This window comes from Chelmon rostratus, chromosome 9 (genome assembly GCF_017976325.1).
Source record: "Chelmon rostratus isolate fCheRos1 chromosome 9, fCheRos1.pri, whole genome shotgun sequence".
NCBI lineage: Eukaryota > Metazoa > Chordata > Actinopteri > Chaetodontiformes > Chaetodontidae > Chelmon > Chelmon rostratus.
In genome coordinates, this window is record NC_055666.1 from 14,554,148 (window position 1) to 14,577,225 (window position 23,078).

Below are 23,078 nucleotides of genomic sequence, written 5' to 3' on the forward strand. Positions count from 1 at the left end.
ACATCACGTTGGAATAATCCGATCCTCAAAGGTTGACTGAACAGACCCGTCTGGATTTTTGATTTACATTAGTAGCGCAGATTACAAAGGGCAGGATAAAACGTTGCTTTGGCTCGACGGATGCGCCTGACAGAACAATGAGACGGCAAGTACTGTTGTTTTTCTCGGTCCTCTGTCTCAGATCAGCGCTCGGCCAGGTCAGCTATTCCATTCCCGAGGAAATGTCGAAAGGCTCTTTGGTCGGTAACATCGCGCAGGATTTAGGTTTAGATGTTAGACGAATACAAGCGGGTAAAGCTCGCATCCACACAGAAGACAGTACAGAATATATTAATCTTAACAAGGAAAAAGGACTCCTCGTTATCAAAGAGAGAATCGACCGCGAAGCTCTTTGTGGCCAGACAACGCCTTGCGCTTTGCATTTTCAGATTGCTTTAGAAAACCCAATAGAAATATTCCCGATTACTGTCGAGATCACAGATATTAATGACAATGCCCCCGTATTCGAGAAGGAAGAGAGAAGGTTTGAAATAAGCGAGTCTGCAGTCATCGGCTCTAAGTTCATGCTGGAGAAAGCAATAGACCCTGATATCGGACTGAATGGTCTTCAGAGCTACACACTGAAGCCAAACGATCATTTTGTGCTTAAGTTGCATAGTCAGTCTGATGGCGGCAAAAAGGTGGAAATGATTTTACAGAAGCCTCTGGATAGGGAGAAACAGGAGTTTGCGTCATTGCTGTTAACGGCTGTAGATGGAGGAGAACCGCGGAAGTCTGGGACCATGCAGATTCACATTACTGTATTAGACGCTAATGACAACGCTCCTGTTTTTACACAAACCCTTTATAAAGCGACTGTAAAAGAAAACTCCGTCACTGGGACACTCATTACAGAGGTGAGTGCATCTGATGCAGACAAGGGCTCGAATGGAGAGGTTAGCTACGTAATAGGAAACAGCATGAGGAGCATTTCAAAATTATTCCACGTTACTGAAGATGGCCATCTTATATTAAATGGGCCATTAGATTATGAAAAAGCCAAAAAGTATGAGATTGATGTAGAGGCAGTGGACCGAGGCGGTTTATCTGATTCAAGTAAAGTGGTCATTGAAGTAGGTGACATTAATGACAATAGTCCCGTCATTAATATGATTTCATCATCAAATTCAGTCGGAGAAGATTCTCGTTCCAACACAGTGGTAGCTGTAATGACTGTAAAAGATCCTGATTCTGAGGAAAACGGGAAGGTCCGCTGTGCGATAAATAAAAATATACCATTTACAATCACACCTACATCGAGTAATTTCTACAGCATCCTGACAGACAGTGAATTAGACCGAGAGAGAGCCTCTGAGTATAACATTACTGTGACCTGCTCTGATGAGGGAGTGCCCTCCCTCTCCAGCAGCGTCACTCTCACCTTACAGATCTCTGATGTGAATGACAACGCGCCTGTGTTTGAGAGGAGCTCATATGAGGCCTACATTGTAGAAAACAACACACCAGGCCTCTCTATATTCACAGTGAAAGCCAGAGACGCTGACTGGAACCAGAATGCGCGTGTTTCTTACATACTGGAGGACTCCTCTGTCAACGGAGTGCCAGTCTCCTCATATGTGTCGGTCAGTGCTGATAGTGGAGTCATCCATGCAGTGCGCTCTTTTGACTACGAGCAGATCAAAGACTTCCAGTTCCGCGTCAAGGCGCAGGATGGAGGCTCCCCTCCACTCAGTAGCAACGTGACAGTGAAAATAATGATCCAGGACCAGAACGACAACCCCCCTCAGGTCCTGTACCCAGTCCAGACTGGTGGCTCTGTGGTGGCTGAGATGGTGCCTCGTTCAGCAGATGTGGGCTATCTGGTGACTAAAGTGGTGGCTGTTGATGTGGACTCTGGCCAGAATGCGTGGCTGTCGTATAAACTGCAGAAAGCCACAGACAGGGCGCTGTTTGAAGTGGGCTCACAGAATGGAGAAATAAGAACTATCCGCCAAGTGACTGATAAAGATGCAGTGAAACAAAGACTGAGTGTTATAGTGGAGGACAACGGGCAGCCCTCTCGTTCAGCTACAGTCATTGTGAACGTGGCGGTGGCGGACAGCTTCCCTGAAGTGCTGTCGGAGTTCACTGACTTTCCACACGACAAGGAGTACAATGACAACCTGACTTTTTACTTAGTGTTGGCTCTGGCTGTAGTCTCCTTCCTGTTCATCACGTGTTTGGTGGTGATTATATCAGTGAAAATCTACAGATGGAGACAGTCTCGCGTGCTGTATCAGTCCAACCTGCCTGTGATTCCATATTATCCACCACGTTACTCAGACACTTTGGGGACAGGGACTCTGTCACACGTGTACAACTACGAGGTGTGCAGGACGACTGACTCGAGAAAGAGTGACTGTAAGTTCGGCAGAGCTGGTAGTCAGAACGTGCTGATAATGGACCCCAGTTCAACAGGGACGATGCAGAGGATGCAGAGTGAGAAGAGCATCCTGGATGAACCAGACTCTCCTCTAGAGGTTAGAAAGGTTTTGCATCACACACATCCTCCCTAATTGCTTGTTATTACCAACCGCTTGAATCAAATGTGCCATCCTTGTGGCAGTTTCGTTTGGACTCTCCTTTTTCAGCACCTTGGAGAGCAACATGGACGATTTATACATGCGTGCAATTGAGCGTGACAGATAAAAACGGTCTATTTTTCACGTCATGTTTCAAATGCCAAGGTCTTTCAAAACCTTTTTTACACATCTGGACTGTATTGTAACTAAGAATCTTAACCCCAGCATTTGAAAATTTTCTTTCAATCTTTTTCACCTCTCCCCTCTCACGACACATGTATGTGCAGTGTTCCTCTCTGAACTCAATGGGCCGCTGTTGCCTAGTCTCTTGCAGTTGTTATATATTTACAGCAGTACCGCCTCTTCATTTCGTTGTACGAGAGAGAGAAAGGGCAGGCGCAGACTGCATTGTCCTCGGTAGAGGGACCGATACACTCGACAAGGGAAAATTGTCATTCTTTTACTCCACATTTGAGGATTGTGGTTGCTTCATATTTCATTTGAACGACTGTCCACGTTTCTGACGGATTTTACGTGGTTGCGCTTTCTTCTTGTCGAGATATTTTCAGACAATGAGACGGCAAGTACTGTTATTTATTTCGATCCTCTCTCTTAGTTCAGTCTTCGCACAGGTCAGCTACTCTATTCCGGAGGAAATGGCGAAAGGCTCTTTAGTTGGTAATATAGCTCAGGATTTAGGTTTAGACGTTAAACGACTGAAGTTGGGAAACGCTCGCGTTTATTCTGGTGATAGCAGAGAATACATCGAGCTGAACAGCGACAGAGGAGTCCTCCTTATCAAAGAGAGAATAGACAGAGAGGCGTTGTGCGGCGATACGACACCATGTGCTGTGCATTTTCAGATCGTGTTAGAGAATCCGATGGAATTTTACAGCGTAACAGTTGAAATTACAGACATCAACGATAATGCGCCAACATTTGAAAAAAGCGAAATAAAATTCATTATTAGCGAGTCTGCAGTTGTCGGCGCAAAATTTGTTTTAGAAAGAGCTGTGGATTTGGATGTTGGGACTAACACCCTGCAAAGTTACCTGCTTAAACCAAGTGATAATTTTGTACTGAAACTGCACAACCAGGCCGATGGTACAAAGAATGTTGAAATGGTGTTACAAAAGCCTCTGGACAGAGAGGAAAACGAGTTCATTTCTTTGGCGTTAACGGCTTTAGATGGAGGAGAGCCACAGATGTCAGGAACAATGCAGATTCTCATCACGGTGTTAGATGCCAATGACAATGCACCTGTTTTTACACAGCCTATATATAAAGGCACTGTCGCTGAAAATGCTGCGAAAGGTACGATCGTTACTACTGTCAGTGCGTCTGATGCTGACCATGGCTTAAATGGTAAAATAACGTACTCAATTACAAATACTCTGGATGACGTCAGACACATGTTTGAGGTAAATGAGGACAATGGCGAGGTTAGGCTGACGGGACGTTTAGATTATGAAAAGAAAAGACATTTTCAGATCAACGTCCGCGCAATGGATAAGGGGGGACTCACGGATTCTTGTAAAGTGATTGTGGATGTCGTTGATATAAATGACAATGAACCAACGATTAAGATCATGTCTAAATCAGCGATTATATCAGAGAGTGCAAATCCCAACACAGTCGTTACAATGATTAACATCCAAGACCCAGACTCGGGAGAAAATGGTAAAGTTCAGTGTTTCATAAATGAAAATATTCCTTTCGTGTTGAAATCAACATCAAATAATTTCTATAGCTTGGTGACAGACAGCGATCTGGACCGAGAGAGAGCCTCTGAGTATAACATCACTGTGACCTGCTCTGATGGGGGAGTGCCCTCCCTCTCCAGCAGCGTCACTCTCACCTTACAGATCTCTGATGTGAATGACAACGCACCTGTGTTTGAGAGGAGCTCATATGAGGCCTACATTGTAGAAAACAACACACCAGGCCTCTCTATATTCACAGTAAAAGCCAGAGACGCTGACTGGAACCAGAATGCGCGTGTTTCTTACATACTGGAGGATTCCTCTGTCAACGGAGTGCCAGTCTCCTCATATGTGTCGGTCAGTGCTGATAGTGGAGTCATCCATGCAGTGCGCTCTTTTGACTACGAGCAGATCAAAGATTTCCATTTCCGCGTCAAAGCGCAGGATGGAGGCTCCCCTCCACTCAGCAGCAACGTGACAGTGAAAATAATGATCCAGGACCAGAACGACAACCCCCCTCAGGTCCTGTACCCAGTCCAGACTGGGGGCTCTGTGGTGGCTGAGATGGTGCCTCGTTCAGCAGATGTGGGCTATCTGGTGACTAAAGTGGTGGCTGTTGATGTGGACTCTGGCCAGAATGCGTGGCTGTCGTATAAACTGCAGAAAGCCACAGACAGGGCGCTGTTTGAAGTGGGCTCACAGAATGGAGAAATAAGAACTATCCGCCAAGTGACTGATAAAGATGCAGTGAAACAAAGACTGAGTGTTATAGTGGAGGACAACGGGCAGCCCTCTCGTTCAGCTACAGTCATTGTGAACGTGGCGGTGGCGGACAGCTTCCCTGAAGTGCTGTCGGAGTTCACTGACTTTCCACACGACAAGGAGTACAATGACAACCTGACTTTTTACTTAGTGTTGGCTTTGGCTGTCGTTTCCTTCCTGTTCATCACGTGTTTGGTGGTGATTATATCAGTGAAAATCTACAGATGGAGACAGTCTCGCGTGCTGTATCAGTCCAACCTGCCTGTGATTCCATATTATCCACCACGTTACTCAGACACTTTGGGGACAGGGACTCTGCCACACGTGTACAACTACGAGGTGTGCAGGACGACTGACTCGAGAAAGAGTGACTGTAAGTTCGGCAGAGCTGGTAGTCAGAACGTGCTGATAATGGACCCCAGTTCAACAGGGACGATGCAGCGGATGCAGAGTGAGAAGAGCATCCTGGATGAACCAGACTCTCCTCTAGAGGTTAGAAATAGCTAGTTATCTGTTCGTTTGTTGAAGTTAGGCTTTCAATTGCTTTCCTCTTGTTTTCAGCACCTTGGAGAGGGACGTCACTACATAGTCAAAACTATTTAATTTTCCCGTTGCATTTCTCATGTCTGTTTAAATTTATTATATTTTCATACAATCTATCTTTTCAAACCTTTGCACCTCCAATGGCCCCCATTAAGGTACCGCTCTATCTATTCAGTAGCTGTTGTAACAAACAGTAATGCCCACTCATCGGAGAGGTATATCTCCTTACTCTTTTTTTTTTTTTTTTTTTTTTTCATTAATCTCGGCCTCTCGATTTGTTTTCCACATCTCACATGCAATGTTTCTTTATGAACTCAGAGTGCCGCTGTTGGCCAGTCTGTATTAGATGTAGCTCATTTCATTGTACCTCCCATCATGTCTTTATTTTAGAGAGTGAGAGAGAAAGAGACAGAAGCAAAGCGCACTGTCTGGAATTTACCGGCGATATACAACAGAATATGTTTTTTCGTTTTCGGGATATGCTTTAAACCCGGCGCTGACTGAACAAATCGGAGGGCAGCAACCTAAAAGCCATACTTGCTTTACTCTGGAATAACGCTGGACAGAACAATGAGAGGGCAAGTACTGCTGTTTTTCTCGGTCGTCTCTCTCAGCTCGGTGCTCGGACAGGTCAGCTACTCAATTCCTGAGGAAATGCCGAAAGGTTCTCTCGTTGGCAACATGGCAAAGGATTTTGGCTTGGATGTAAAAAGACTCAAATCGGGTAAAGCTCGCATTTTCACTCGAGACAGTGACGAATATATTGAGCTGAACAACGAAAGAGGAGTCCTCCTTATCAAAGACAGGATAGATAGAGAGGCGCTCTGTGGACAAACGACGCCTTGTGCGTTGCATTTTCAGATTATATTAGAGAATCCGATGGAATTTTACAGTGTTACTGTTGAGATCACGGATGTTAATGATAACCCTCCATCTTTCGAAAGGAACGACGTCAGATTTAAGATCAGTGAATCCGCTGTTAGTGGGGCTAAATTCATATTAGACCGGGCAGTTGATCCTGATGTAGGATTAAATGGATTGCAGACATATAAACTAGAACCGACAGACAATTTTGTTGTTAAATTATATGATCAAGCAGATGGGACGAAAAACGTCGAAATGGTCTTAGAAAAACCTCTCGATAGAGAAAAAAATGAACACCTTTCTTTAGTTCTGACGGCGGTGGATGGAGGAGAGCCGCAGATGTCAGGAACAATGCAGATTCTCATCACTGTGTTAGACGCTAATGACAATGCTCCTGTTTTTACGCAAACTATTTATAAAGCCTCCATTAAAGAGAACGCACCAGTCGGAACAGCTGTAGCGACAGTCACAGCAACAGATTTAGATCATGGATCTAATGGTCGAATAACTTATTCAATTTCGAGTATGTTAGATCATGCCCGTGGGTTGTTTGAAATAAACGATCAAAGTGGTGAAATTCGTCTGAAAGGAAATGTTGACTATGAAAAAGCTCGAACATTTCAGATAAATATTCGTGCAAGTGATGATGGAGGGCTAGTTGACTCCTGTAAAGTAATGATCGACGTCATTGACATGAATGACAATAAACCCGATATCCATATAATGTCAAAATCAAATGTGATATCAGAGGATGCCAAACCCGGCACTGTTGTGACAATGATAAATATCGATGACGCCGATTCCAGTGAAAATGGCAAAGTCCAGTGCAGTATAAATAACAATATTCCTTTTGTGATGAAGTCTACAACAAATGATTTCTATAGTTTAGTCACAGACAGTGAATTAGACAGAGAAAGAGACTCAGAATATAACATCACCGTGACCTGCTCTGATGAGGGAGTGCCCTCCCTCTCCAGCAGCGTCACTCTCACCTTACAGATCTCTGATGTGAATGACAACGCGCCTGTGTTTGAGAGGAGCTCATATGAGGCCTACATTGTAGAAAACAACACGCCAGGCCTCTCTATATTCACAGTGAAAGCCAGAGACGCTGACTGGAACCAGAATGCGCGTGTTTCTTACATACTGGAGGACTCCTCTGTCAACGGAGTGCCAGTCTCCTCATATGTGTCGGTCAGTGCTGACAGTGGAGTCATCCATGCAGTGCGCTCTTTTGACTACGAGCAGATCAAAGATTTCCATTTCCGCGTCAAGGCGCAGGATGGAGGCTCCCCTCCACTCAGTAGCAATGTGACAGTGAAAATAATGATCCAGGACCAGAACGACAACCCCCCTCAGGTCCTGTACCCAGTCCAGACTGGGGGCTCTGTGGTGGCTGAGATGGTGCCTCGTTCAGCAGATGTGGGCTATCTGGTGACTAAAGTGGTGGCTGTTGATGTGGACTCTGGCCAGAATGCGTGGCTGTCGTATAAACTGCAGAAAGCCACAGACAGGGCGCTGTTTGAAGTGGGCTCACAGAATGGAGAAATAAGAACTATCCGCCAAGTGACTGATAAAGATGCAGTGAAACAAAGACTGAGTGTTATAGTGGAGGACAACGGGCAGCCCTCTCGTTCAGCTACAGTCATTGTGAACGTGGCGGTGGCGGACAGCTTCCCTGAAGTGCTGTCGGAGTTCACTGACTTTCCACACGACAAGGAGTACAATGACAACCTGACTTTTTACTTAGTGTTGGCTCTGGCTGTAGTCTCCTTCCTGTTCATCACGTGTTTGGTGGTGATTATATCAGTGAAAATCTACAGATGGAGACAGTCTCGCGTGCTGTATCAGTCCAACCTGCCTGTGATTCCATATTATCCACCACGTTACTCAGACACTTTGGGGACAGGGACTCTGCCACACGTGTACAACTACGAGGTGTGCAGGACGACTGACTCGAGAAAGAGTGACTGTAAGTTCGGCAGAGCTGGTAGTCAGAACGTGCTGATAATGGACCCCAGTTCAACAGGGACGATGCAGCGGATGCAGAGTGAGAAGAGCATCCTGGATGAACCAGACTCTCCTCTTGAGGTTAGAATTTATCGTTGAAGCAAAGCACAACCTCTTCTAATGTTCAGCACCATGGACAGGGACACTATCTATCTATCTATCTATCTATCTATCTATCTATCTATCTATCTATCTATCTATCTATCTATCTATCTATCTATCATGTATAGGTAATATGATCGCAATATGTAAATTATATGGCTATTTCTGCAATTTCTCTTGTCGTCCCTAAGTGCCGCTGTTGGTTAGTGTGAGGAAAATAAAGCCCTTTTTCTGACTGAAGTCCTTCCTCGCCTGTCTGTCTGATGCGCTATCAGACCTCTATTTTAATCGGAACTGTAGCCTGACAAACCAGCCGCCCATCTCAACAGTGAACTCATGAACAAATATCTGGTCACATTTTGACACAGTGGATTTATTTTTCCGTCGGATTTTGCGAAGGCTTTCGCCATGACGGGTGTTCTTTGTCGTGTGGCCGAGAAAAAATCCTCATCATGGATGCCGCTGCTTCTCTGCATTTGCGTCGCAAATATGGCTCTCGGGCAGGTCCGTTATTCCATACCTGAGGAGATGTCGACAGGCTCGGTTGTGGGGAATATTATTCAGGACCTGGGCTTGGATGTTAAGCGGCTGAAATCTGGGCGGGCTAGGATATTTACCGAGGACGGCAGTGAGTACATAGGTCTGAATGCAGAGAAAGGAACTTTAGTCGTGGCTAAAAGGATAGACAGAGAAGAATTGTGCAAGCAGATATCTCCCTGCTCTCTTCATTTCCAAATTATCCTCGAAAACCCAATGGAGCTGCATCGAATTGATGTAGAGATTACAGACATTAATGATAATGCTCCGTATTTTTCCAAAAAGGAATATAGTTTCCAGGTTAGTGAATCTGCCTCACCGGGTGCTCGCTATTCGCTTGAGAGTGCCAGAGACCCCGATGTGGCACAAAACACCATTCAAACGTACAAGCTCAACCCTACCGATAATTTTAAATTAAATGTCGTTTCTCGACCTGATGGGACCAAATACATTGAAATGGTTCTTCACACGTCACTTGACAGAGAAAAACAAGAAGAGCATAAATTAACTCTGACTGCATTTGACGGTGGTAATCCTCAGAAATCGGGTTCTGTCAAAATAAATGTCGTGGTTTTGGATGCAAATGACAATGCACCAGTGTTCAGTCAGTCTGCTTACAGGGTGACAGTTCCTGAAAACGCGTCTCGAGGCACCGTTATTTTAACAGTCAGTGCCACTGATAATGATAAAGGAGCAAATGAAGAGGTCGTGTATTCCTTCTCCCAGCACACCGATGCATCATCCCTCTTTAATATGGATCCTCATACAGGGGAGATGACCGTAATTGGTGTGTTAGATTTCGAAAAAGCTAAGCATTATGAAATTGACATTGAAGCCACAGATAAAGGAGGTTTGGGAGACACAAGTAAAGTCCTAATTGAGGTGACCGACCTAAATGACAACGCCCCTGTGATAAGCATTATTTCCCTGTCCAATCCCATACCAGAGGATGCGGCTCCAGATACCATTATAGCAATGCTCAACATCAAAGACTTGGACTCAGGTAAAAATGGCCAAGTTAAATGTTTTATTAGCCCAGATTTACCCTTCACAATCAAGTCATCATCGACTAATTTTTATAGCCTGATGTCTGACGATGTTTTAGACCGTGAAACAGTTCCGGAATATAATATAACAATAACAGCAATGGACGAGGGGTCCCCTCCTTTTTCTATAAACAAGACTATTCATCTCAGGATATCGGACGTAAACGACCATGCCCCAGTGTTCCCACAGCCATTTCTGACCGCTTTCATCACTGAAAATAATTCACCTGGCATGTCGCTCCTCTCTGTCAAAGCCACTGACCAAGACTCTGGGAACAATGCGCGCATTTCCTATTTCCTTGAAGATAGCCAACTAAATGGGATGTCAGCCTCCGCTCATTTTTCAGTGAATGCAGAGAGTGGAGAGATACTTGCGGTGCGTTCCTTCGACTATGAGCAAACCAAAGAGTTCCATATACGCGTCAAGGCGCAGGATGGAGGCTCCCCTCCACTCAGCAGCAACGTGACGGTTATAATAAAGATCCAGGACCAGAACGACAACCCCCCTCAGGTCCTGTACCCAGTCCAGACTGGTGGCTCTGTGGTGGCTGAGATGGTGCCTCGTTCAGCAGATGTGGGCTATCTGGTGACTAAAGTGGTGGCTGTTGATGTGGACTCTGGACAGAATGCGTGGCTGTCGTATAAACTGCAGAAAGCCACAGACAGGGCGCTGTTTGAAGTGGGCTCACAGAATGGAGAAATAAGAACTATCCGCCAAGTGACTGATAAAGATGCAGTGAAACAAAGACTGAGTGTTATAGTGGAGGACAACGGGCAGCCCTCTCGTTCAGCTACAGTCATTGTGAACGTGGCGGTGGCGGACAGCTTCCCTGAAGTGCTGTCGGAGTTCACTGACTTTCCACACGACAAGGAGTACAATGACAACCTGACTTTTTACTTAGTGTTGGCTTTGGCTGTCGTTTCCTTCCTGTTCATCACGTGTTTGGTGGTGATTATATCAGTGAAAATCTACAGATGGAGACGCGAGCGCCTGCTTTACAAATCCAGTGGGAATCTTCCGGTTATTCCTTATTACCCTCCCCTTTACGCAGACGTAGGAGGCACCGGTACGTTGAAGCAGGCGTTCAGTTATGAGGTGTACGGAACTACTGACTCCAGGAAGAGTGACATGAAGTGCTCCCGACCCTTCAGTCAGAGCACTCTGAGTGTTGACCATAGTGCCACCAGGACGGTGCCACGACATAAGACAGAGTCAGAGAATATGCTCACAGAGGTGAGATCAGCCTCTTCCTTGCTTCTCTGAAACCCGTGTGTCCATTCATTTTTTTTTAAATCAGTACTTTATTTCTGTTTAGCTACAGCTCAATCAATATTTGGCCACCTCTGGTACTGTAGTCTGAACAATTGTGTCAGGGATAGTGGGGAAATGGAAATTTGATACTATATGGAACATCTGTTTTTCTGTCACTGCTTAAGCGAGTATCAACACTGGACTTTTCATTGTTCCCCCTTTCGTTCCCCATCCTGCTGGATGTTCTGGCATCATTTTTGCTGTATATTTCCCCTTCATTCCATTCTTTGATATTCATATTGATTCAATTATAATGTAGTGCTGGAAATCATATGCACCATCTTGCACTGAAACATGATGCGACATGCAGACAAGCCAAGTAAAATTGTATGTAACTTCGGTTTGATCCCTTTTCATTCTGACTACTGATTTATAAAATACTGTGTGTGCGAGAGAACAATGCAGAAGCTGCAATGAAAGAAAGAATTCTAGGCTGCATTCCTGCCAAAGCTTTGCTACAGATTGCTCCCACATAGAGACACACAACCCAGCAGTGCACTACTTTTCAGTGACCTAGTTCCCTTCACAGCACAGTGCAGCCATAGGCAGCAGCTACACACGCATAGAAAAGGAGCAGGGACAGATGCAAGCAAAATATAGTTGAGAATATACAAAAAAATGCAAAGAGTGACAATAATATTGATTAAGAGGGTTAAAATGTAGTAGAGGAGAAGTGGGAACAGTCAGTACTGGTGCTGGGGAGATTGAGAACGCAGGAGAGGAGCAGTGTGATGGAGAGGAAGAGGGAGACAGCGGGGGAGGGGAAGAGGCACGTGGTAAACCGGCACAGTCTCCACCATCCCTGCGCAGCATTTGTGTTTGTGATGCACGGCAGCCATTTTGATGTGCAGCCCTCTTTGTCTGCTGAAATAGGAGGCACAGGGACGTCTTATGTGTGAAGCAGTTGTGTCAGGTGAAGGACACCGTTGGCATGAGGTGTTTATTGATAAAACATGAAGGAATGGATGAGAAATAATGAGAGAGAGAGAAGGGGGGGCAGAGAGAAAGAGAGAGAGAGAGCTACATTAGTTATATAACAAATGACAAGGGGATGTCAGAAATCAGGACAGAGGCTGAATGTGTGTGAAGAGAAAACTGTAATGACAGAGGAAAACTGACCTGGAATGTATTCAAATCTAGCTGTCAACCAGGTCTGTGAAAGAATGATTTTAATCAGAATCATATAAGCTGCCAGTAACAGTTACAAGTTATACAGTAACAGACTAGATTTGCTACCTCCTGTCTGAGTCTCCACCTGTGTGGGTTTACATGACAATATGCTGAATATGAAAACATTGTGTTGTGTAAGTGTGGTCGACTGCCCACAAATAACCCTGTTATTATAATGATGCCTGAGGTGAGGAAAATAAAGGCATATGAGTTTAATAACTGATATCTTTTGAATTTAATGAAAACAATGTGTCTTGTGATGAAAGGGAACATAAAGCTTTGTTTCAAGATCCAGCTTGATGCATGAGTGATGACTAAATGCTTGTGTGATGTGGCCGAGGATAGTCTGTCTGCAGTTATGTTCGCTGAGTTTTGTCGGGCATCAGAGGAAGCATTAGATCAACTTGTGTGCCTGGTCTGTTCGCTCTGGGTGGTGCATGAGGTTCAGCAGTAAAATCTGCATGATTTTCAGGTTGTGTGCGTGTGAAAATAGAAACTACAAGGCAGAAGCCGAGGTTAATGGTGTTAACCCCCATATCCGCTGGAAGCAGTCTGTCGTCATTATCAGCCCACATCTGTGTCTGCTTTACCTGTTTGAACTGCGTTTCAACCACTATGTCTCGTTTTCTCAGGTTTGTTAGTGGCGCAGGTTTTTACTGTGCATCATAAATTCTTTTGGGCAGTGTCTCCGTAGGGGTCAAAGCTCACAGAAACGTCTTTGCAAGCGGCTAAATGGTTCAACGTGTTTTATACCCCGTATCCGTTCAGTGTGCTGCTGTTTTATCTTCCTCTTGTTCAAGAAACCCACCATGGAGCTGTCATCATTCATTCTGGATCCTACACAAAGCCCCAATCATCAGTTTGCTAAACTTGTAGCTGACCACAAAATTATAATCACGTGCGGGAGCTCTTGGTTCCCACAGGCCACATCTCTTGTTTTAGTGTCCCGCCTTCCTAGCCAAGCTGTCTGGTGAGCAGCTGTGTGTCCATGTGTATGCCGGTGGGGCTCGTCGACACACTGTGCACCGTGTGTGTTTGGGGATGTGGTTAATGTTTGTACCGTAACCCCTCATTGTATATTTGCTTGCCAGATATCTGCGATATCAGGGGCCTTTCAGTATGACTTAATTCCCACAAAGCAGACATACAGTACTTCAGTACACTATGTATAATATCAAGATTTAAAAAAAAAAAAAGAAATGTGCATGAACCCAGTTCATAATAATCTCCACCCGGTGATTGCTGCTGCTTTTCCTTCAGGGACTGTTGTTTTGTTGCTTTATACAAAAGGCTGTGTTTAAACTCAGACAGCATAGGGCCAAGCAGTTAGAGCCTTAAGCCTAACCTTCATGCTCCTCTCCAGCAAGCATCCACAAATGCTCAAGCGTCAAGAGTGCAAAACAATTCTGTAACTGACCCCGACATTGTCTTCCACTGTGGAAGAGGGAGGACAGGTAAAAAGTATTTTCTCTCAGAAGGGCATTAAAATAGGCCTGTCCAGGCATTGCTACAGAGTAACATTTGGCATCTAAGTGTTATTGATGGGTTGCTTGTTTAAAGATATAGAGATGGCAAATGCATCGACTCCTGTGGTGCAGATCTCAATTTTACTTCCTTGGGTGCATTAGATTGATTCAGTACAGGAAACTGTAGAGAACACAAGCAAGTACATGCATGCAAACATTAACCATACCTTTCTTTGCATGAAGTTGGGTAACCTAGTTTGCTTAAGGATATACAGAGGATGTTGTTTTTGTGTGTTGGTGTCCTGGAGGTGGAAGTGTGGTGTTTCTGTGCTGGCTGATTCTCTGAGAAGGCTTACACCACGGATTACCTAGAACACTGTAATTTGGCAAACTTGTGTCAAACGCACAACGACCGAGAAGCATATCCATATTAGCTTCACTAAAATCAAATCTCAGATTCCTCAAGATTTGAGGACTGTGTGTATGTGTGATTGCATGTGTGTGTGTTTGTTTCTCCTTTTCCCACCCATAAGGCAGAGCCTTGCCTTCCTTTGTTATTATATTGCATCCAAATTGAGCAATTACAGTGACACAAAACTATTTATTTTGCTTTTTACCATTTACTCTATCAATTGTCCATTTGTAGCTAAAACTAGATGGCCACTGTTCAGCACTCTTTCTTGGATTCTAACAGTGTTCCTTTTTCCTCCTGATCTCATTTTCTGCATCCCTCCCCTCCCCCTCTCCAGCTGCACCACTCTGCTGCAGAGAGAGAAAGAGACAGAGAGAAAGGGACAGGGAGATTGCTCAGTGTAGGACATTTTGTTCAGTCTATAAAGAGTAATTATACACCACACGGTGTCATTTCATCCTCGTGAAGGTTGCCATGTTCGTGACAAGAAGAAACATCTCTTTCATATCACTTTTCAGCCATTGACCAAGAGGTTCTTTATTGACCAGCAGTCCATAAACAGTATGCAAATGTGTGTCTGTCTAAGCATTGTTTCTCTTTCTTTCCTCTGTCTTCTCTTTTATCCTCCCTGTTATTTTTGTGGCTCTTTTTTTTTTTTTGCCACCCTTGCCAGCTCACAGGAAGCAGGGTGGGATGCGAGCAAGTGAGGTGGGATGTGTTGCCATAGCAACAAGCTGACTCACAGGCAGGACTGTACCATTTTTCAATGAACTACAGGGAGTCAGCAGCAGATGCAGCCTCTGAGCTCTGATGGCTCTTTGTATTTGTTGATACTAAGAGGACAGGAGACACCCCCGTATCAGACAAATAGGTGCAGCATCCTCAGACCTGGGGTGGCTGATGATGAAGAAAGGGGGAGGGGGAGTGGGCGATCATGGCTGCTTTTGATATTTGCTTCAATCAATGCTGTCCCTGTTTGTTTTTTTGATGCTTCCTCTGTTTCAGCAAATCCGTATCCATGATTAGTAAAAGCCTAAATCAATAAGGCCTAATTTGAATTTGATTTATTATAAAATTATTTCTTTCTGTTTTATGGAGAGACCACTAGCTTTTTGGGGTCCCTGTTTTGATTTCCTTGTTGCTTGTTTTCCAGGTTGACCTGATTATTTTGGATGTATATAGCATTTGGAGCAACATCTTATGGTATCACACAAAATTTTGTTCATGTGTACAAACAAAAGGTATATTACCCACAGTGTATAATTTAAACTACAGTACACTGGTATTATTAAAGCACAGTTACTGCTTTGCTTTGTCTAAGAAGCTTAGATTTGCTCTCACAAAGACACTGACACACACATCAGCTGTGACACATGGGGTCACAGAGCACAGAATCTCATTAATAAGGCATGGCTCTGTCTCAGGGCATCGCCTCGAGGCCCCCTGCTGTTGCTATGAGGGTAGTGGCTTTGTGCTGCAGTGCAGTGCAGTATATTGGTTGTGATTCATACATTGCTGGTGTTAGCAGGGTTTCCCAAGCCTTCAGATCCCTCAGCAATGATTGTGTTACTGTTTGCTTCAGGATGAAGTGGTTGTACCTTCCCAAAATGTGCTTCTGTTTGAATGAAAACTTGATTGTTGTTGCCAATTTCTATTGTATAGCAATCTAAACCAATTAGTGAATGCTGTTAAAAATTATCAAATGAAACCATGACTGGAAATACTTTTTGTAAAGCAGTACCTCTCTATCCACTGAGGTAGAGCTACTGCCTCTTTTTTCTTTCTTCTTCTTTTTCTGAACAATAATTCTTCTTTTTGTTTCATCATCATTATCATCCCTCTTACATCTACAGCAAGTTTCCCTGAAGCTCCGTCCTCTCTCTTTTCGTCTTTCTCTCCCTCTCACTCTCTAACTCACACAAACAAACACACTCATATGGAAATGTGTTCCCTATTTTTCTTATGAGCATGATACTTTAAGCTCTGTGACTGGGCTTGTTTTTGTATATGCACGAGAGGCAATTTATTATCAGTAAACAGAAATCCCATACATTATGAATCACCACACAAAATCACAACCACATTTGTTGTGAGCCACATGGTAAGTATGTTGGTTGCCGTACTTTCCAAAGCCAGAACCTGTGTGTTGACCACCAATCTAACTGTCATCCCCTCGCTTTTGTTTTTTTCTCTTTCATATGCCCCCCTTGTCGCCTGGTGCTGTTCCTGTTTCTTCCCTGACTCCTGTTAAATCCTGACTCACCAAATAAGGTAAGACATAGTTTTCATCTATATACACAGCACACATTACTGATACACTGACAACTGAACATGCTCTAGATCACCATGCAGAAACAGAATTCAAACACAAACTATAGCAGTGATATTAGCAGAGTCCAAACATTACACACACATCTATCACCACTGATGATCGCTCCAGTCAGGCGTTGATGGACACATACTTTGTTGGCTCAAAATATGATGTGATGTGTCTTATCTGGCTGGGCTGTTGCACTGAATGACACTCATTATCACATGTGCATAATTTGGAGTCTATACTGTATATAAGAGGACATTTGAATTTTAACACTGGTCTCTGGATATGAAATGATAAATTGAAGTTTTAGTTTAATTCTCTTCTGAGATCTGAGAATACTTTGAAGCAGCATTTTTGCTCCTTTGCACATACCCTCTCTTTCAGGGTGCCAAAGTACATTTGAACAAGATGTCTGAATAAGTTGGACAGCTCTCCCTACTAACAGGCTTATGTGGTTTAAGGAAAGTATTAACAGGGAATACCAGCTGTTAAAGTAACTCATGCCTGAGTGAAGTTGCAGTGATTATACTGTCCAGCACTGTATGACAGATTTTAGCTTGTGTTATGGTGCTCTGGACCACTTTCCACTTTTACAGTCCATCATAAAGCATGTTAGAGTCATTAAAAAGCATCATAAGCCTACTTGCAATATTCTTACACACCAGAGTGTTGATTCAACTCAATGGTCATTTTGGAGGCTTCATTTATTGTCACAGCTAATGCAAAACAGTCCTGCAATAAATCCTACAAAAGTTAAATTGTTCTGTTTTTCTTGAAACTGTTTTCGACAGGTGTCAATTCAACCGAATGATCATTTTGGAGGCTGCAGTTTGTGTTGCTGCTGAACTGTTGAACTTGTGTTGTACAGAGAGGTGTTTCTATTATTTAGTCTGCCCTCAATGAGATGAATAGGATGGACAAAACGCCTGTCAGTATGAAACAATAAAATTCAGCAATATCCCAAACCTCCAAAATGAACATTGTATCCTTCGCAGGATTTATTTCTGGGCTGTTGTAGTAGACTGTGCTGGTTTGAGCTAACTGGACACAAGTCTATGTGTAACTGAGGTGGACAAATACTAGAAAAAATTATATAATGCAGACCAGCACAACACACTACGGCTTCACCTGGCTGGTTTAACACACAAACATCTAACATAGTTGTCTGAACAAAACCTAAACATACTGTATGTTGGGTGGTGTTTACAGATGATCTCTTACATTAAATTGTGTACACCCTACGTGTGTTTTTCTAATCATTCAGTCTCAGCTCATCTGACACAGGTTAGGCTACTAACTAAAAGTATGCATTAACTGCATGGTCATTTTCGTGTTGAGTAATGACCGTATGAGAATGGAGTGAGCCACACTGGTTTAGACATGTCTCCCTGTCTGTGTCGGTGTGAATGTGCTTATTTTGATGATGTGTGTTTGCCCTGTGATAAACTGGTGACCTGTCCTGTGTGTAGCGGGATGGGCTCCAGCCTGCACAGGAAAATGGGCTCAGAAGGTAAACTACTTAATGCAGCTTTCAGTACGTCGTGCTGTAATTCAACACCTGACAGTGAACATATGCAATGTGTATGTTTTAAGTGTTTAAATCTTTGAAATGCATTTGTGTCTTCAACTGTTTATATCAGAATTTTACTTTTTGTATGTTTCATAATGCCTACAAATTTCAGCCCCAGAAACAGCATCACGAGACAAGTAGCAAAACAGCATCAAAAGTGTCTAAAACTTAAATGAAGAACCACTGACTTCATAATTTAAGTCCAAATTATGTCATTATCGAACATCTGAATGTTGCTTTTTCTCTTTCTCATCATATTTATATTACCAAAAGTATAAAATTAGCAAAACAATTATATATATATCTTAATCTCTATTATTATTTTCATGTCTTGTGCTTACTAAAGCATAAAACATAACTAAGTGTGCGTCTTGCGCAGCTGCTGCATTTATTCCAGCCTGTATCAGTATGAAAACAGTGGGGAGAGTGAGGCTTCGTTTTCCCGTCTGTGTTCAGTGAGAGCCTATGAGGCTGGCTGCCTCTCCAGCAGCATGCAGCAGCAGCAGTTGGCCGCCTGTGTGGCGCTGTCCGCACATGTGGTGCTGAAAGCAGCTCCAGCGCTCCCCCTCCCTCTCACACGCTGCCTTTCTACATCTCCCTCTGTCGCTCGCCTCCTTTTAGAGCTGATGACTATTGCATACTTAATGCTTTATGGTCTTTATTTTTCATATCACTTTACATGAGCTGTGATCGATTATTTTACCATTTGCAGCACCGAATTTACGCGTTTTCAGCTTTATTATTATTATTATTTTATATGTCGACGTATAATGTCTGTTTCAATTAGAGGGATGATGCACAATTATGGTGTATTGTTAGATTGTTAGGTTATTATTATTGTTGTTGTTGTTGTTGTTGTTGTTGTTGTGTGTGTGTGTGTGTGTGTGTGTGTGTGTGTGTGTGTGAGAGAGAGAGAGAGAGAGAGAGAGAGAGAGAGAGAGAGAGAGAGATGCAGAACGGGAGTAAACGCCTTCCCACACCATCTGCGCGCCTCCTCCCTTTTCATTTGTTCTACAGACCTCCATACGGGTATTTTTCGTTGACTGCTGACAGAATTATTTCTGGTTGAGAGCCGTGTAGACGTAATGACGTATGCAGGCTGCACTGGCTTTCTCTGGCCACAGGAAGGCAACGAAGAGCCTTGTCAACCACAAAGGCATGTGCATGCATGCAGGTACACAGGCAAGAGGAGAGATGGATTAACACAAAGCATTATATGAGTGATCATATAAAGATCAGTCGTTCAGTCCTTCATGAGATGCTGTACTCGGTCATCTTTTATCTACAGATTTTAGCCTAAATGAATGGATTGTAATATCTTTGTATTTATATTTGTATTCGTCAAATATACAATTAAAAATGTGTAGGCAATGTGGAGCCTGTTTAGTACAGTAGCAGAAATCTATAGTATAATAATACTTCATATAGTCACAATAATCTAGATCATTTGTCTGTGGCTCATCCTTTTACGTCACTCTTCTGTAGACGTTTTCTGATGCCAGGATTGGTGGAAATATGTGTACTCTCTCCACCAATGAAATGCAGAGCTGTACAAAGAGATCTTCTCCCCCTCACCGAGTAGCTTCGCCGTCGTAACCATTGCAATATTCTGCAGAGGAGGAGAGGGATACATATGCAGACACAAAGCATGAATGTCACTGTTATGTATGAGGACGCATCTACATCGGATTATAGACCGTCTATACTTGATCAGTTAAGAATTTTGGATTGGAGTGAAAAAATATGGGATTTATGGAACGAGGAATAATGTGGAACAAACTGCCTGCATGGCAGGTGTTTTTGTGGTGCCATCATTTCTTTCTCTTGTGGAGTACAATAGACGGACAGACTCGCTACAGCATCCCGGAGGAACTGAAACAGGGCTCTGTGGTAGGAAATCTAGCCAAAGATTTGGGTTTGGTTGTATCTGAACTGTATCGACGCAAATTGCGGATAACCTCGGAGACTGGTAAGCAGTATTTTAGCATGGACTTGGGAAAGGGAGAGCTGGTGGTGATTGATAGGATAGATAGGGAAGAACTGTGTGGACAAAGACCGTCGTGTTTGTTGCCACTGGAACTAGTCATAGATAACCCCCTACAGCTGCATAGAGTCGAAATTGAAATACAGGATACAAACGATAATTCTCCCAGTTTTCTTTCTAAAGAGAAAGTGGTGAAAATTGCAGAGCTGGTTAATCCAGGCGCGCGATTTCCTTTAGAAAGTGCACAAGATCCTGATGTCGGAAGCAATTCTGTGCGCTCTTACCTCATAAGCAAAAATGACAATTTCAAACTGACTGTTAAAACACACAAGGACGGAAGAAAAATCCCAGAGTTAGTCCTCGAAAAGCCACTTGATAGAGAGAAACTGCCTGTACACAATCTTATCCTCACCGCTGTGGATGGTGGAGACCCGGTGCGCTCAGGGACATCAGAGATTACAGTTATAGTACTAGATATCAATGATAATGCCCCGCAATTTGAGAGACAGGTATATGAAGCTAATGTCAGCGAAAAGGCAACACCTGGAACTGAAGTATTGCGTGTCAAAGCCACGGATGCAGATGAGGGTCTAAATGGAGAGGTTGAATATTTTTTTGCAGAGCAAACTACAGATCTGATTTTATCATTATTTGACATTGAACCGTCTACAGGGGCTGTTGTTGTCAAAGGAATTTTAGACCACGAAACGAACTCCTTTCACAGATTTGATATAACCGCTAAAGACAAGGGCAATCCAGAGATGGATGGGCATTGTGGCGTCGAAATTAAAATAGTTGACATTAATGACAATATTCCTGAAATAATTGTGACGTCGTTAACAACACCTGTTCCTGAAGATTCAGCGATCGGAACAGTTATTGCATTGATAAGCGCGAAAGACCCAGATTCAGGTGACAACGGCAGAGTTGTGTTGAGCGTGTCTTCCAAATCCCCCTTTAAGTTAAATCCATCGGTGTCCAACCACTACTCTTTAGTGACGAAAGGGCCACTTGACCGTGAAAAAAATGGCCAGTATAGTGTCAAAATAAGTGCTACTGATTCTGGAAAGCCCCCATTATCAAGTGAAAAAGTAATACTTGTTGAATTGTTAGATGTGAATGACAACCCGCCAGTTTTCTCCCAACCTTCTTATGTAATTTATGTAAAAGAGAACCATCCTCCTGGGAAGATTCTGCACTCAGTATCAGCATCTGATCCTGATTCTGGCGACAACGCCAAAATCTCTTACTCTATCCTGGACTCTAGAGTGCAGGACGTTTCCGTCTCGTCTTATGTTTACATTAACTCAGATAACGGCAGCATCTACAGCATGCACTCGTTTGACTATGAGAAACTGAAGGTGTTTGAGATTCAGGTTCAGGCAAAGGACCAGGGCTCTCCGTCCCTCAGCAGCAACGCCACTGTCCATGTTTTTATCCTGGACCAGAACGACAACGCCCCCGCTGTTATTTACCCGTCCTCCGCCGCCCTGGGCTCCCTCTCTCATCAGAGGATGCCCCGCTCCGCTAAAGCGGGTCACCTGGTTACCAAGGTGACTGCCGTGGACGCCGACTCGGGCCACAACGCCTGGATCTCGTACAAAGTGGCGGAGGCCACAGATGCCTCTCTGTTCACTGTCAATCTGTACACAGGGGAGGTGAGGACTAAACGCGCTGTGTCCGAGCAGGACGACTCCTCTCAGAGGCTGCTTATAGAGGTCAGGGACGACGGGGAACCGGTCCAGTCCGCCACCGTCACGGTGTCCATCCTGCTGGAGGACGGCCTCCATGAGCCCATCTTAGACCTGCGACACAAAGCGTCCGAGCCCAGCAAGAAAACTGGGAGAATGACTCTTTATTTGATTCTGTCTCTGGCCTCGGTGTCCGTGCTGTCTCTGGTGACTTTTCTCATCTTAGCGGTGAAATGCATGAGGAGCAGCAGAAGCAGCGGTAGTTGCTGCATGAGACGGAGCGACTGTGATGATTACAAGAACCCCAACAGAAACCTGCAGATTCAGCTCAACACCGATGGCCCTATAAAGTACGTGGAGGTCCTGGGAGGAGACATGTTGTCTCAGAGTCAGTCGTTCAGGTCGTGTATGTCTCCCATGTCAGAGTACAGTGATTTCACTTTGATCAAACCCAGCAGCACCACTGACTTTAAGGAGGTGATCAGTGTTCTGGATGCGTCTTTGCCGGACAGCACCTGGACCTTTGAGAGCCAGCAGGTGAGCAGATGACAGTTTATTTTAATGTCTCAATAGTTTGTTAAGTTTCTGCAATTATGAAACATACTGCAATGCTTGGTTGTCGTTCATCTATCTATCTATCTATCTATCTATCTATCTATCTATCTATCTATCTATCTATCTATCTATCTATCTATCTATCTATCTATCTATCTATCTATCTATCTGTATACCTCTCTGTCTGTCTATCTGTGCATCTAATGTTTGGCTAAAATCTTGGAGAAATCTCGTAGTCCAAACCGTGTTCAGAAACAATTACACTGATTGTGTTCAATACATCTGTCAATTTAGTCTCACGTGCGCATTTCTGAGCAGTTCAGCACCACAAAGTTGGACAGCGACTGTTAATGGAATACAGGGACGCGTATATCTGTGTGAGCGCAAGTTTGCCTCTATTGTTGATCATCTTTTCAGAAAAAAAATAATATTATCAGGAAAACTTTTTTTTTTCAAATGATTAATAAAAAAAA

General features: G+C 43.8%; 3 protein-coding genes and 1 pseudogene across 6 annotated transcripts in view; all 4 read left to right on the forward strand.

Moving 5' to 3' along the window:
* The window catches only part of LOC121611202 (protocadherin gamma-C5-like), a 214,934-nt gene that overhangs the window by 151,827 nt on the left and 40,029 nt on the right, over positions 1-23,078 (forward strand). The window contains exon 1 of one of the 4 annotated variants that reach the window (XM_041943636.1): positions 3,134-5,518. The exons of the other annotated variants lie outside the window; for them this stretch is intronic. Coding sequence (XP_041799570.1) covers positions 3,134-5,518 — 2,385 coding nt within the window. Of the gene's footprint in view, positions 1-3,133; positions 5,519-23,078 lie in introns of those variants that run through there. 4 annotated transcript variants of the gene reach the window in all.
* Positions 135-2,555, forward strand: LOC121612000 (protocadherin beta-16-like). Its single transcript, XM_041944744.1, has one exon. The coding sequence runs from the start codon at positions 138-140 to the stop codon at positions 2,553-2,555; it is 2,418 nt and encodes an 805-aa protein (XP_041800678.1). The 5' UTR covers positions 135-137.
* Positions 8,954-11,392, forward strand: LOC121612002 (protocadherin gamma-A11-like). The gene has a single exon (XM_041944745.1). It carries the CDS (start codon positions 8,954-8,956, stop codon positions 11,390-11,392), a length of 2,439 nt encoding a protein of 812 aa, XP_041800679.1.
* LOC121612003 lies at positions 20,119-22,623 on the forward strand (annotated as a pseudogene).

Bases quoted from the DNA above. Each gene is read 5' to 3' on its own strand.
- LOC121612000 (XM_041944744.1), top strand. From the start codon at position 138: ATGAGACGGCAAGTACTGTTGTTTTTCTCGGTCCTCTGTCTCAGATCA.
- LOC121612002 (XM_041944745.1), top strand. From the start codon at position 8,954: ATGACGGGTGTTCTTTGTCGTGTGGCCGAGAAAAAATCCTCATCATGG.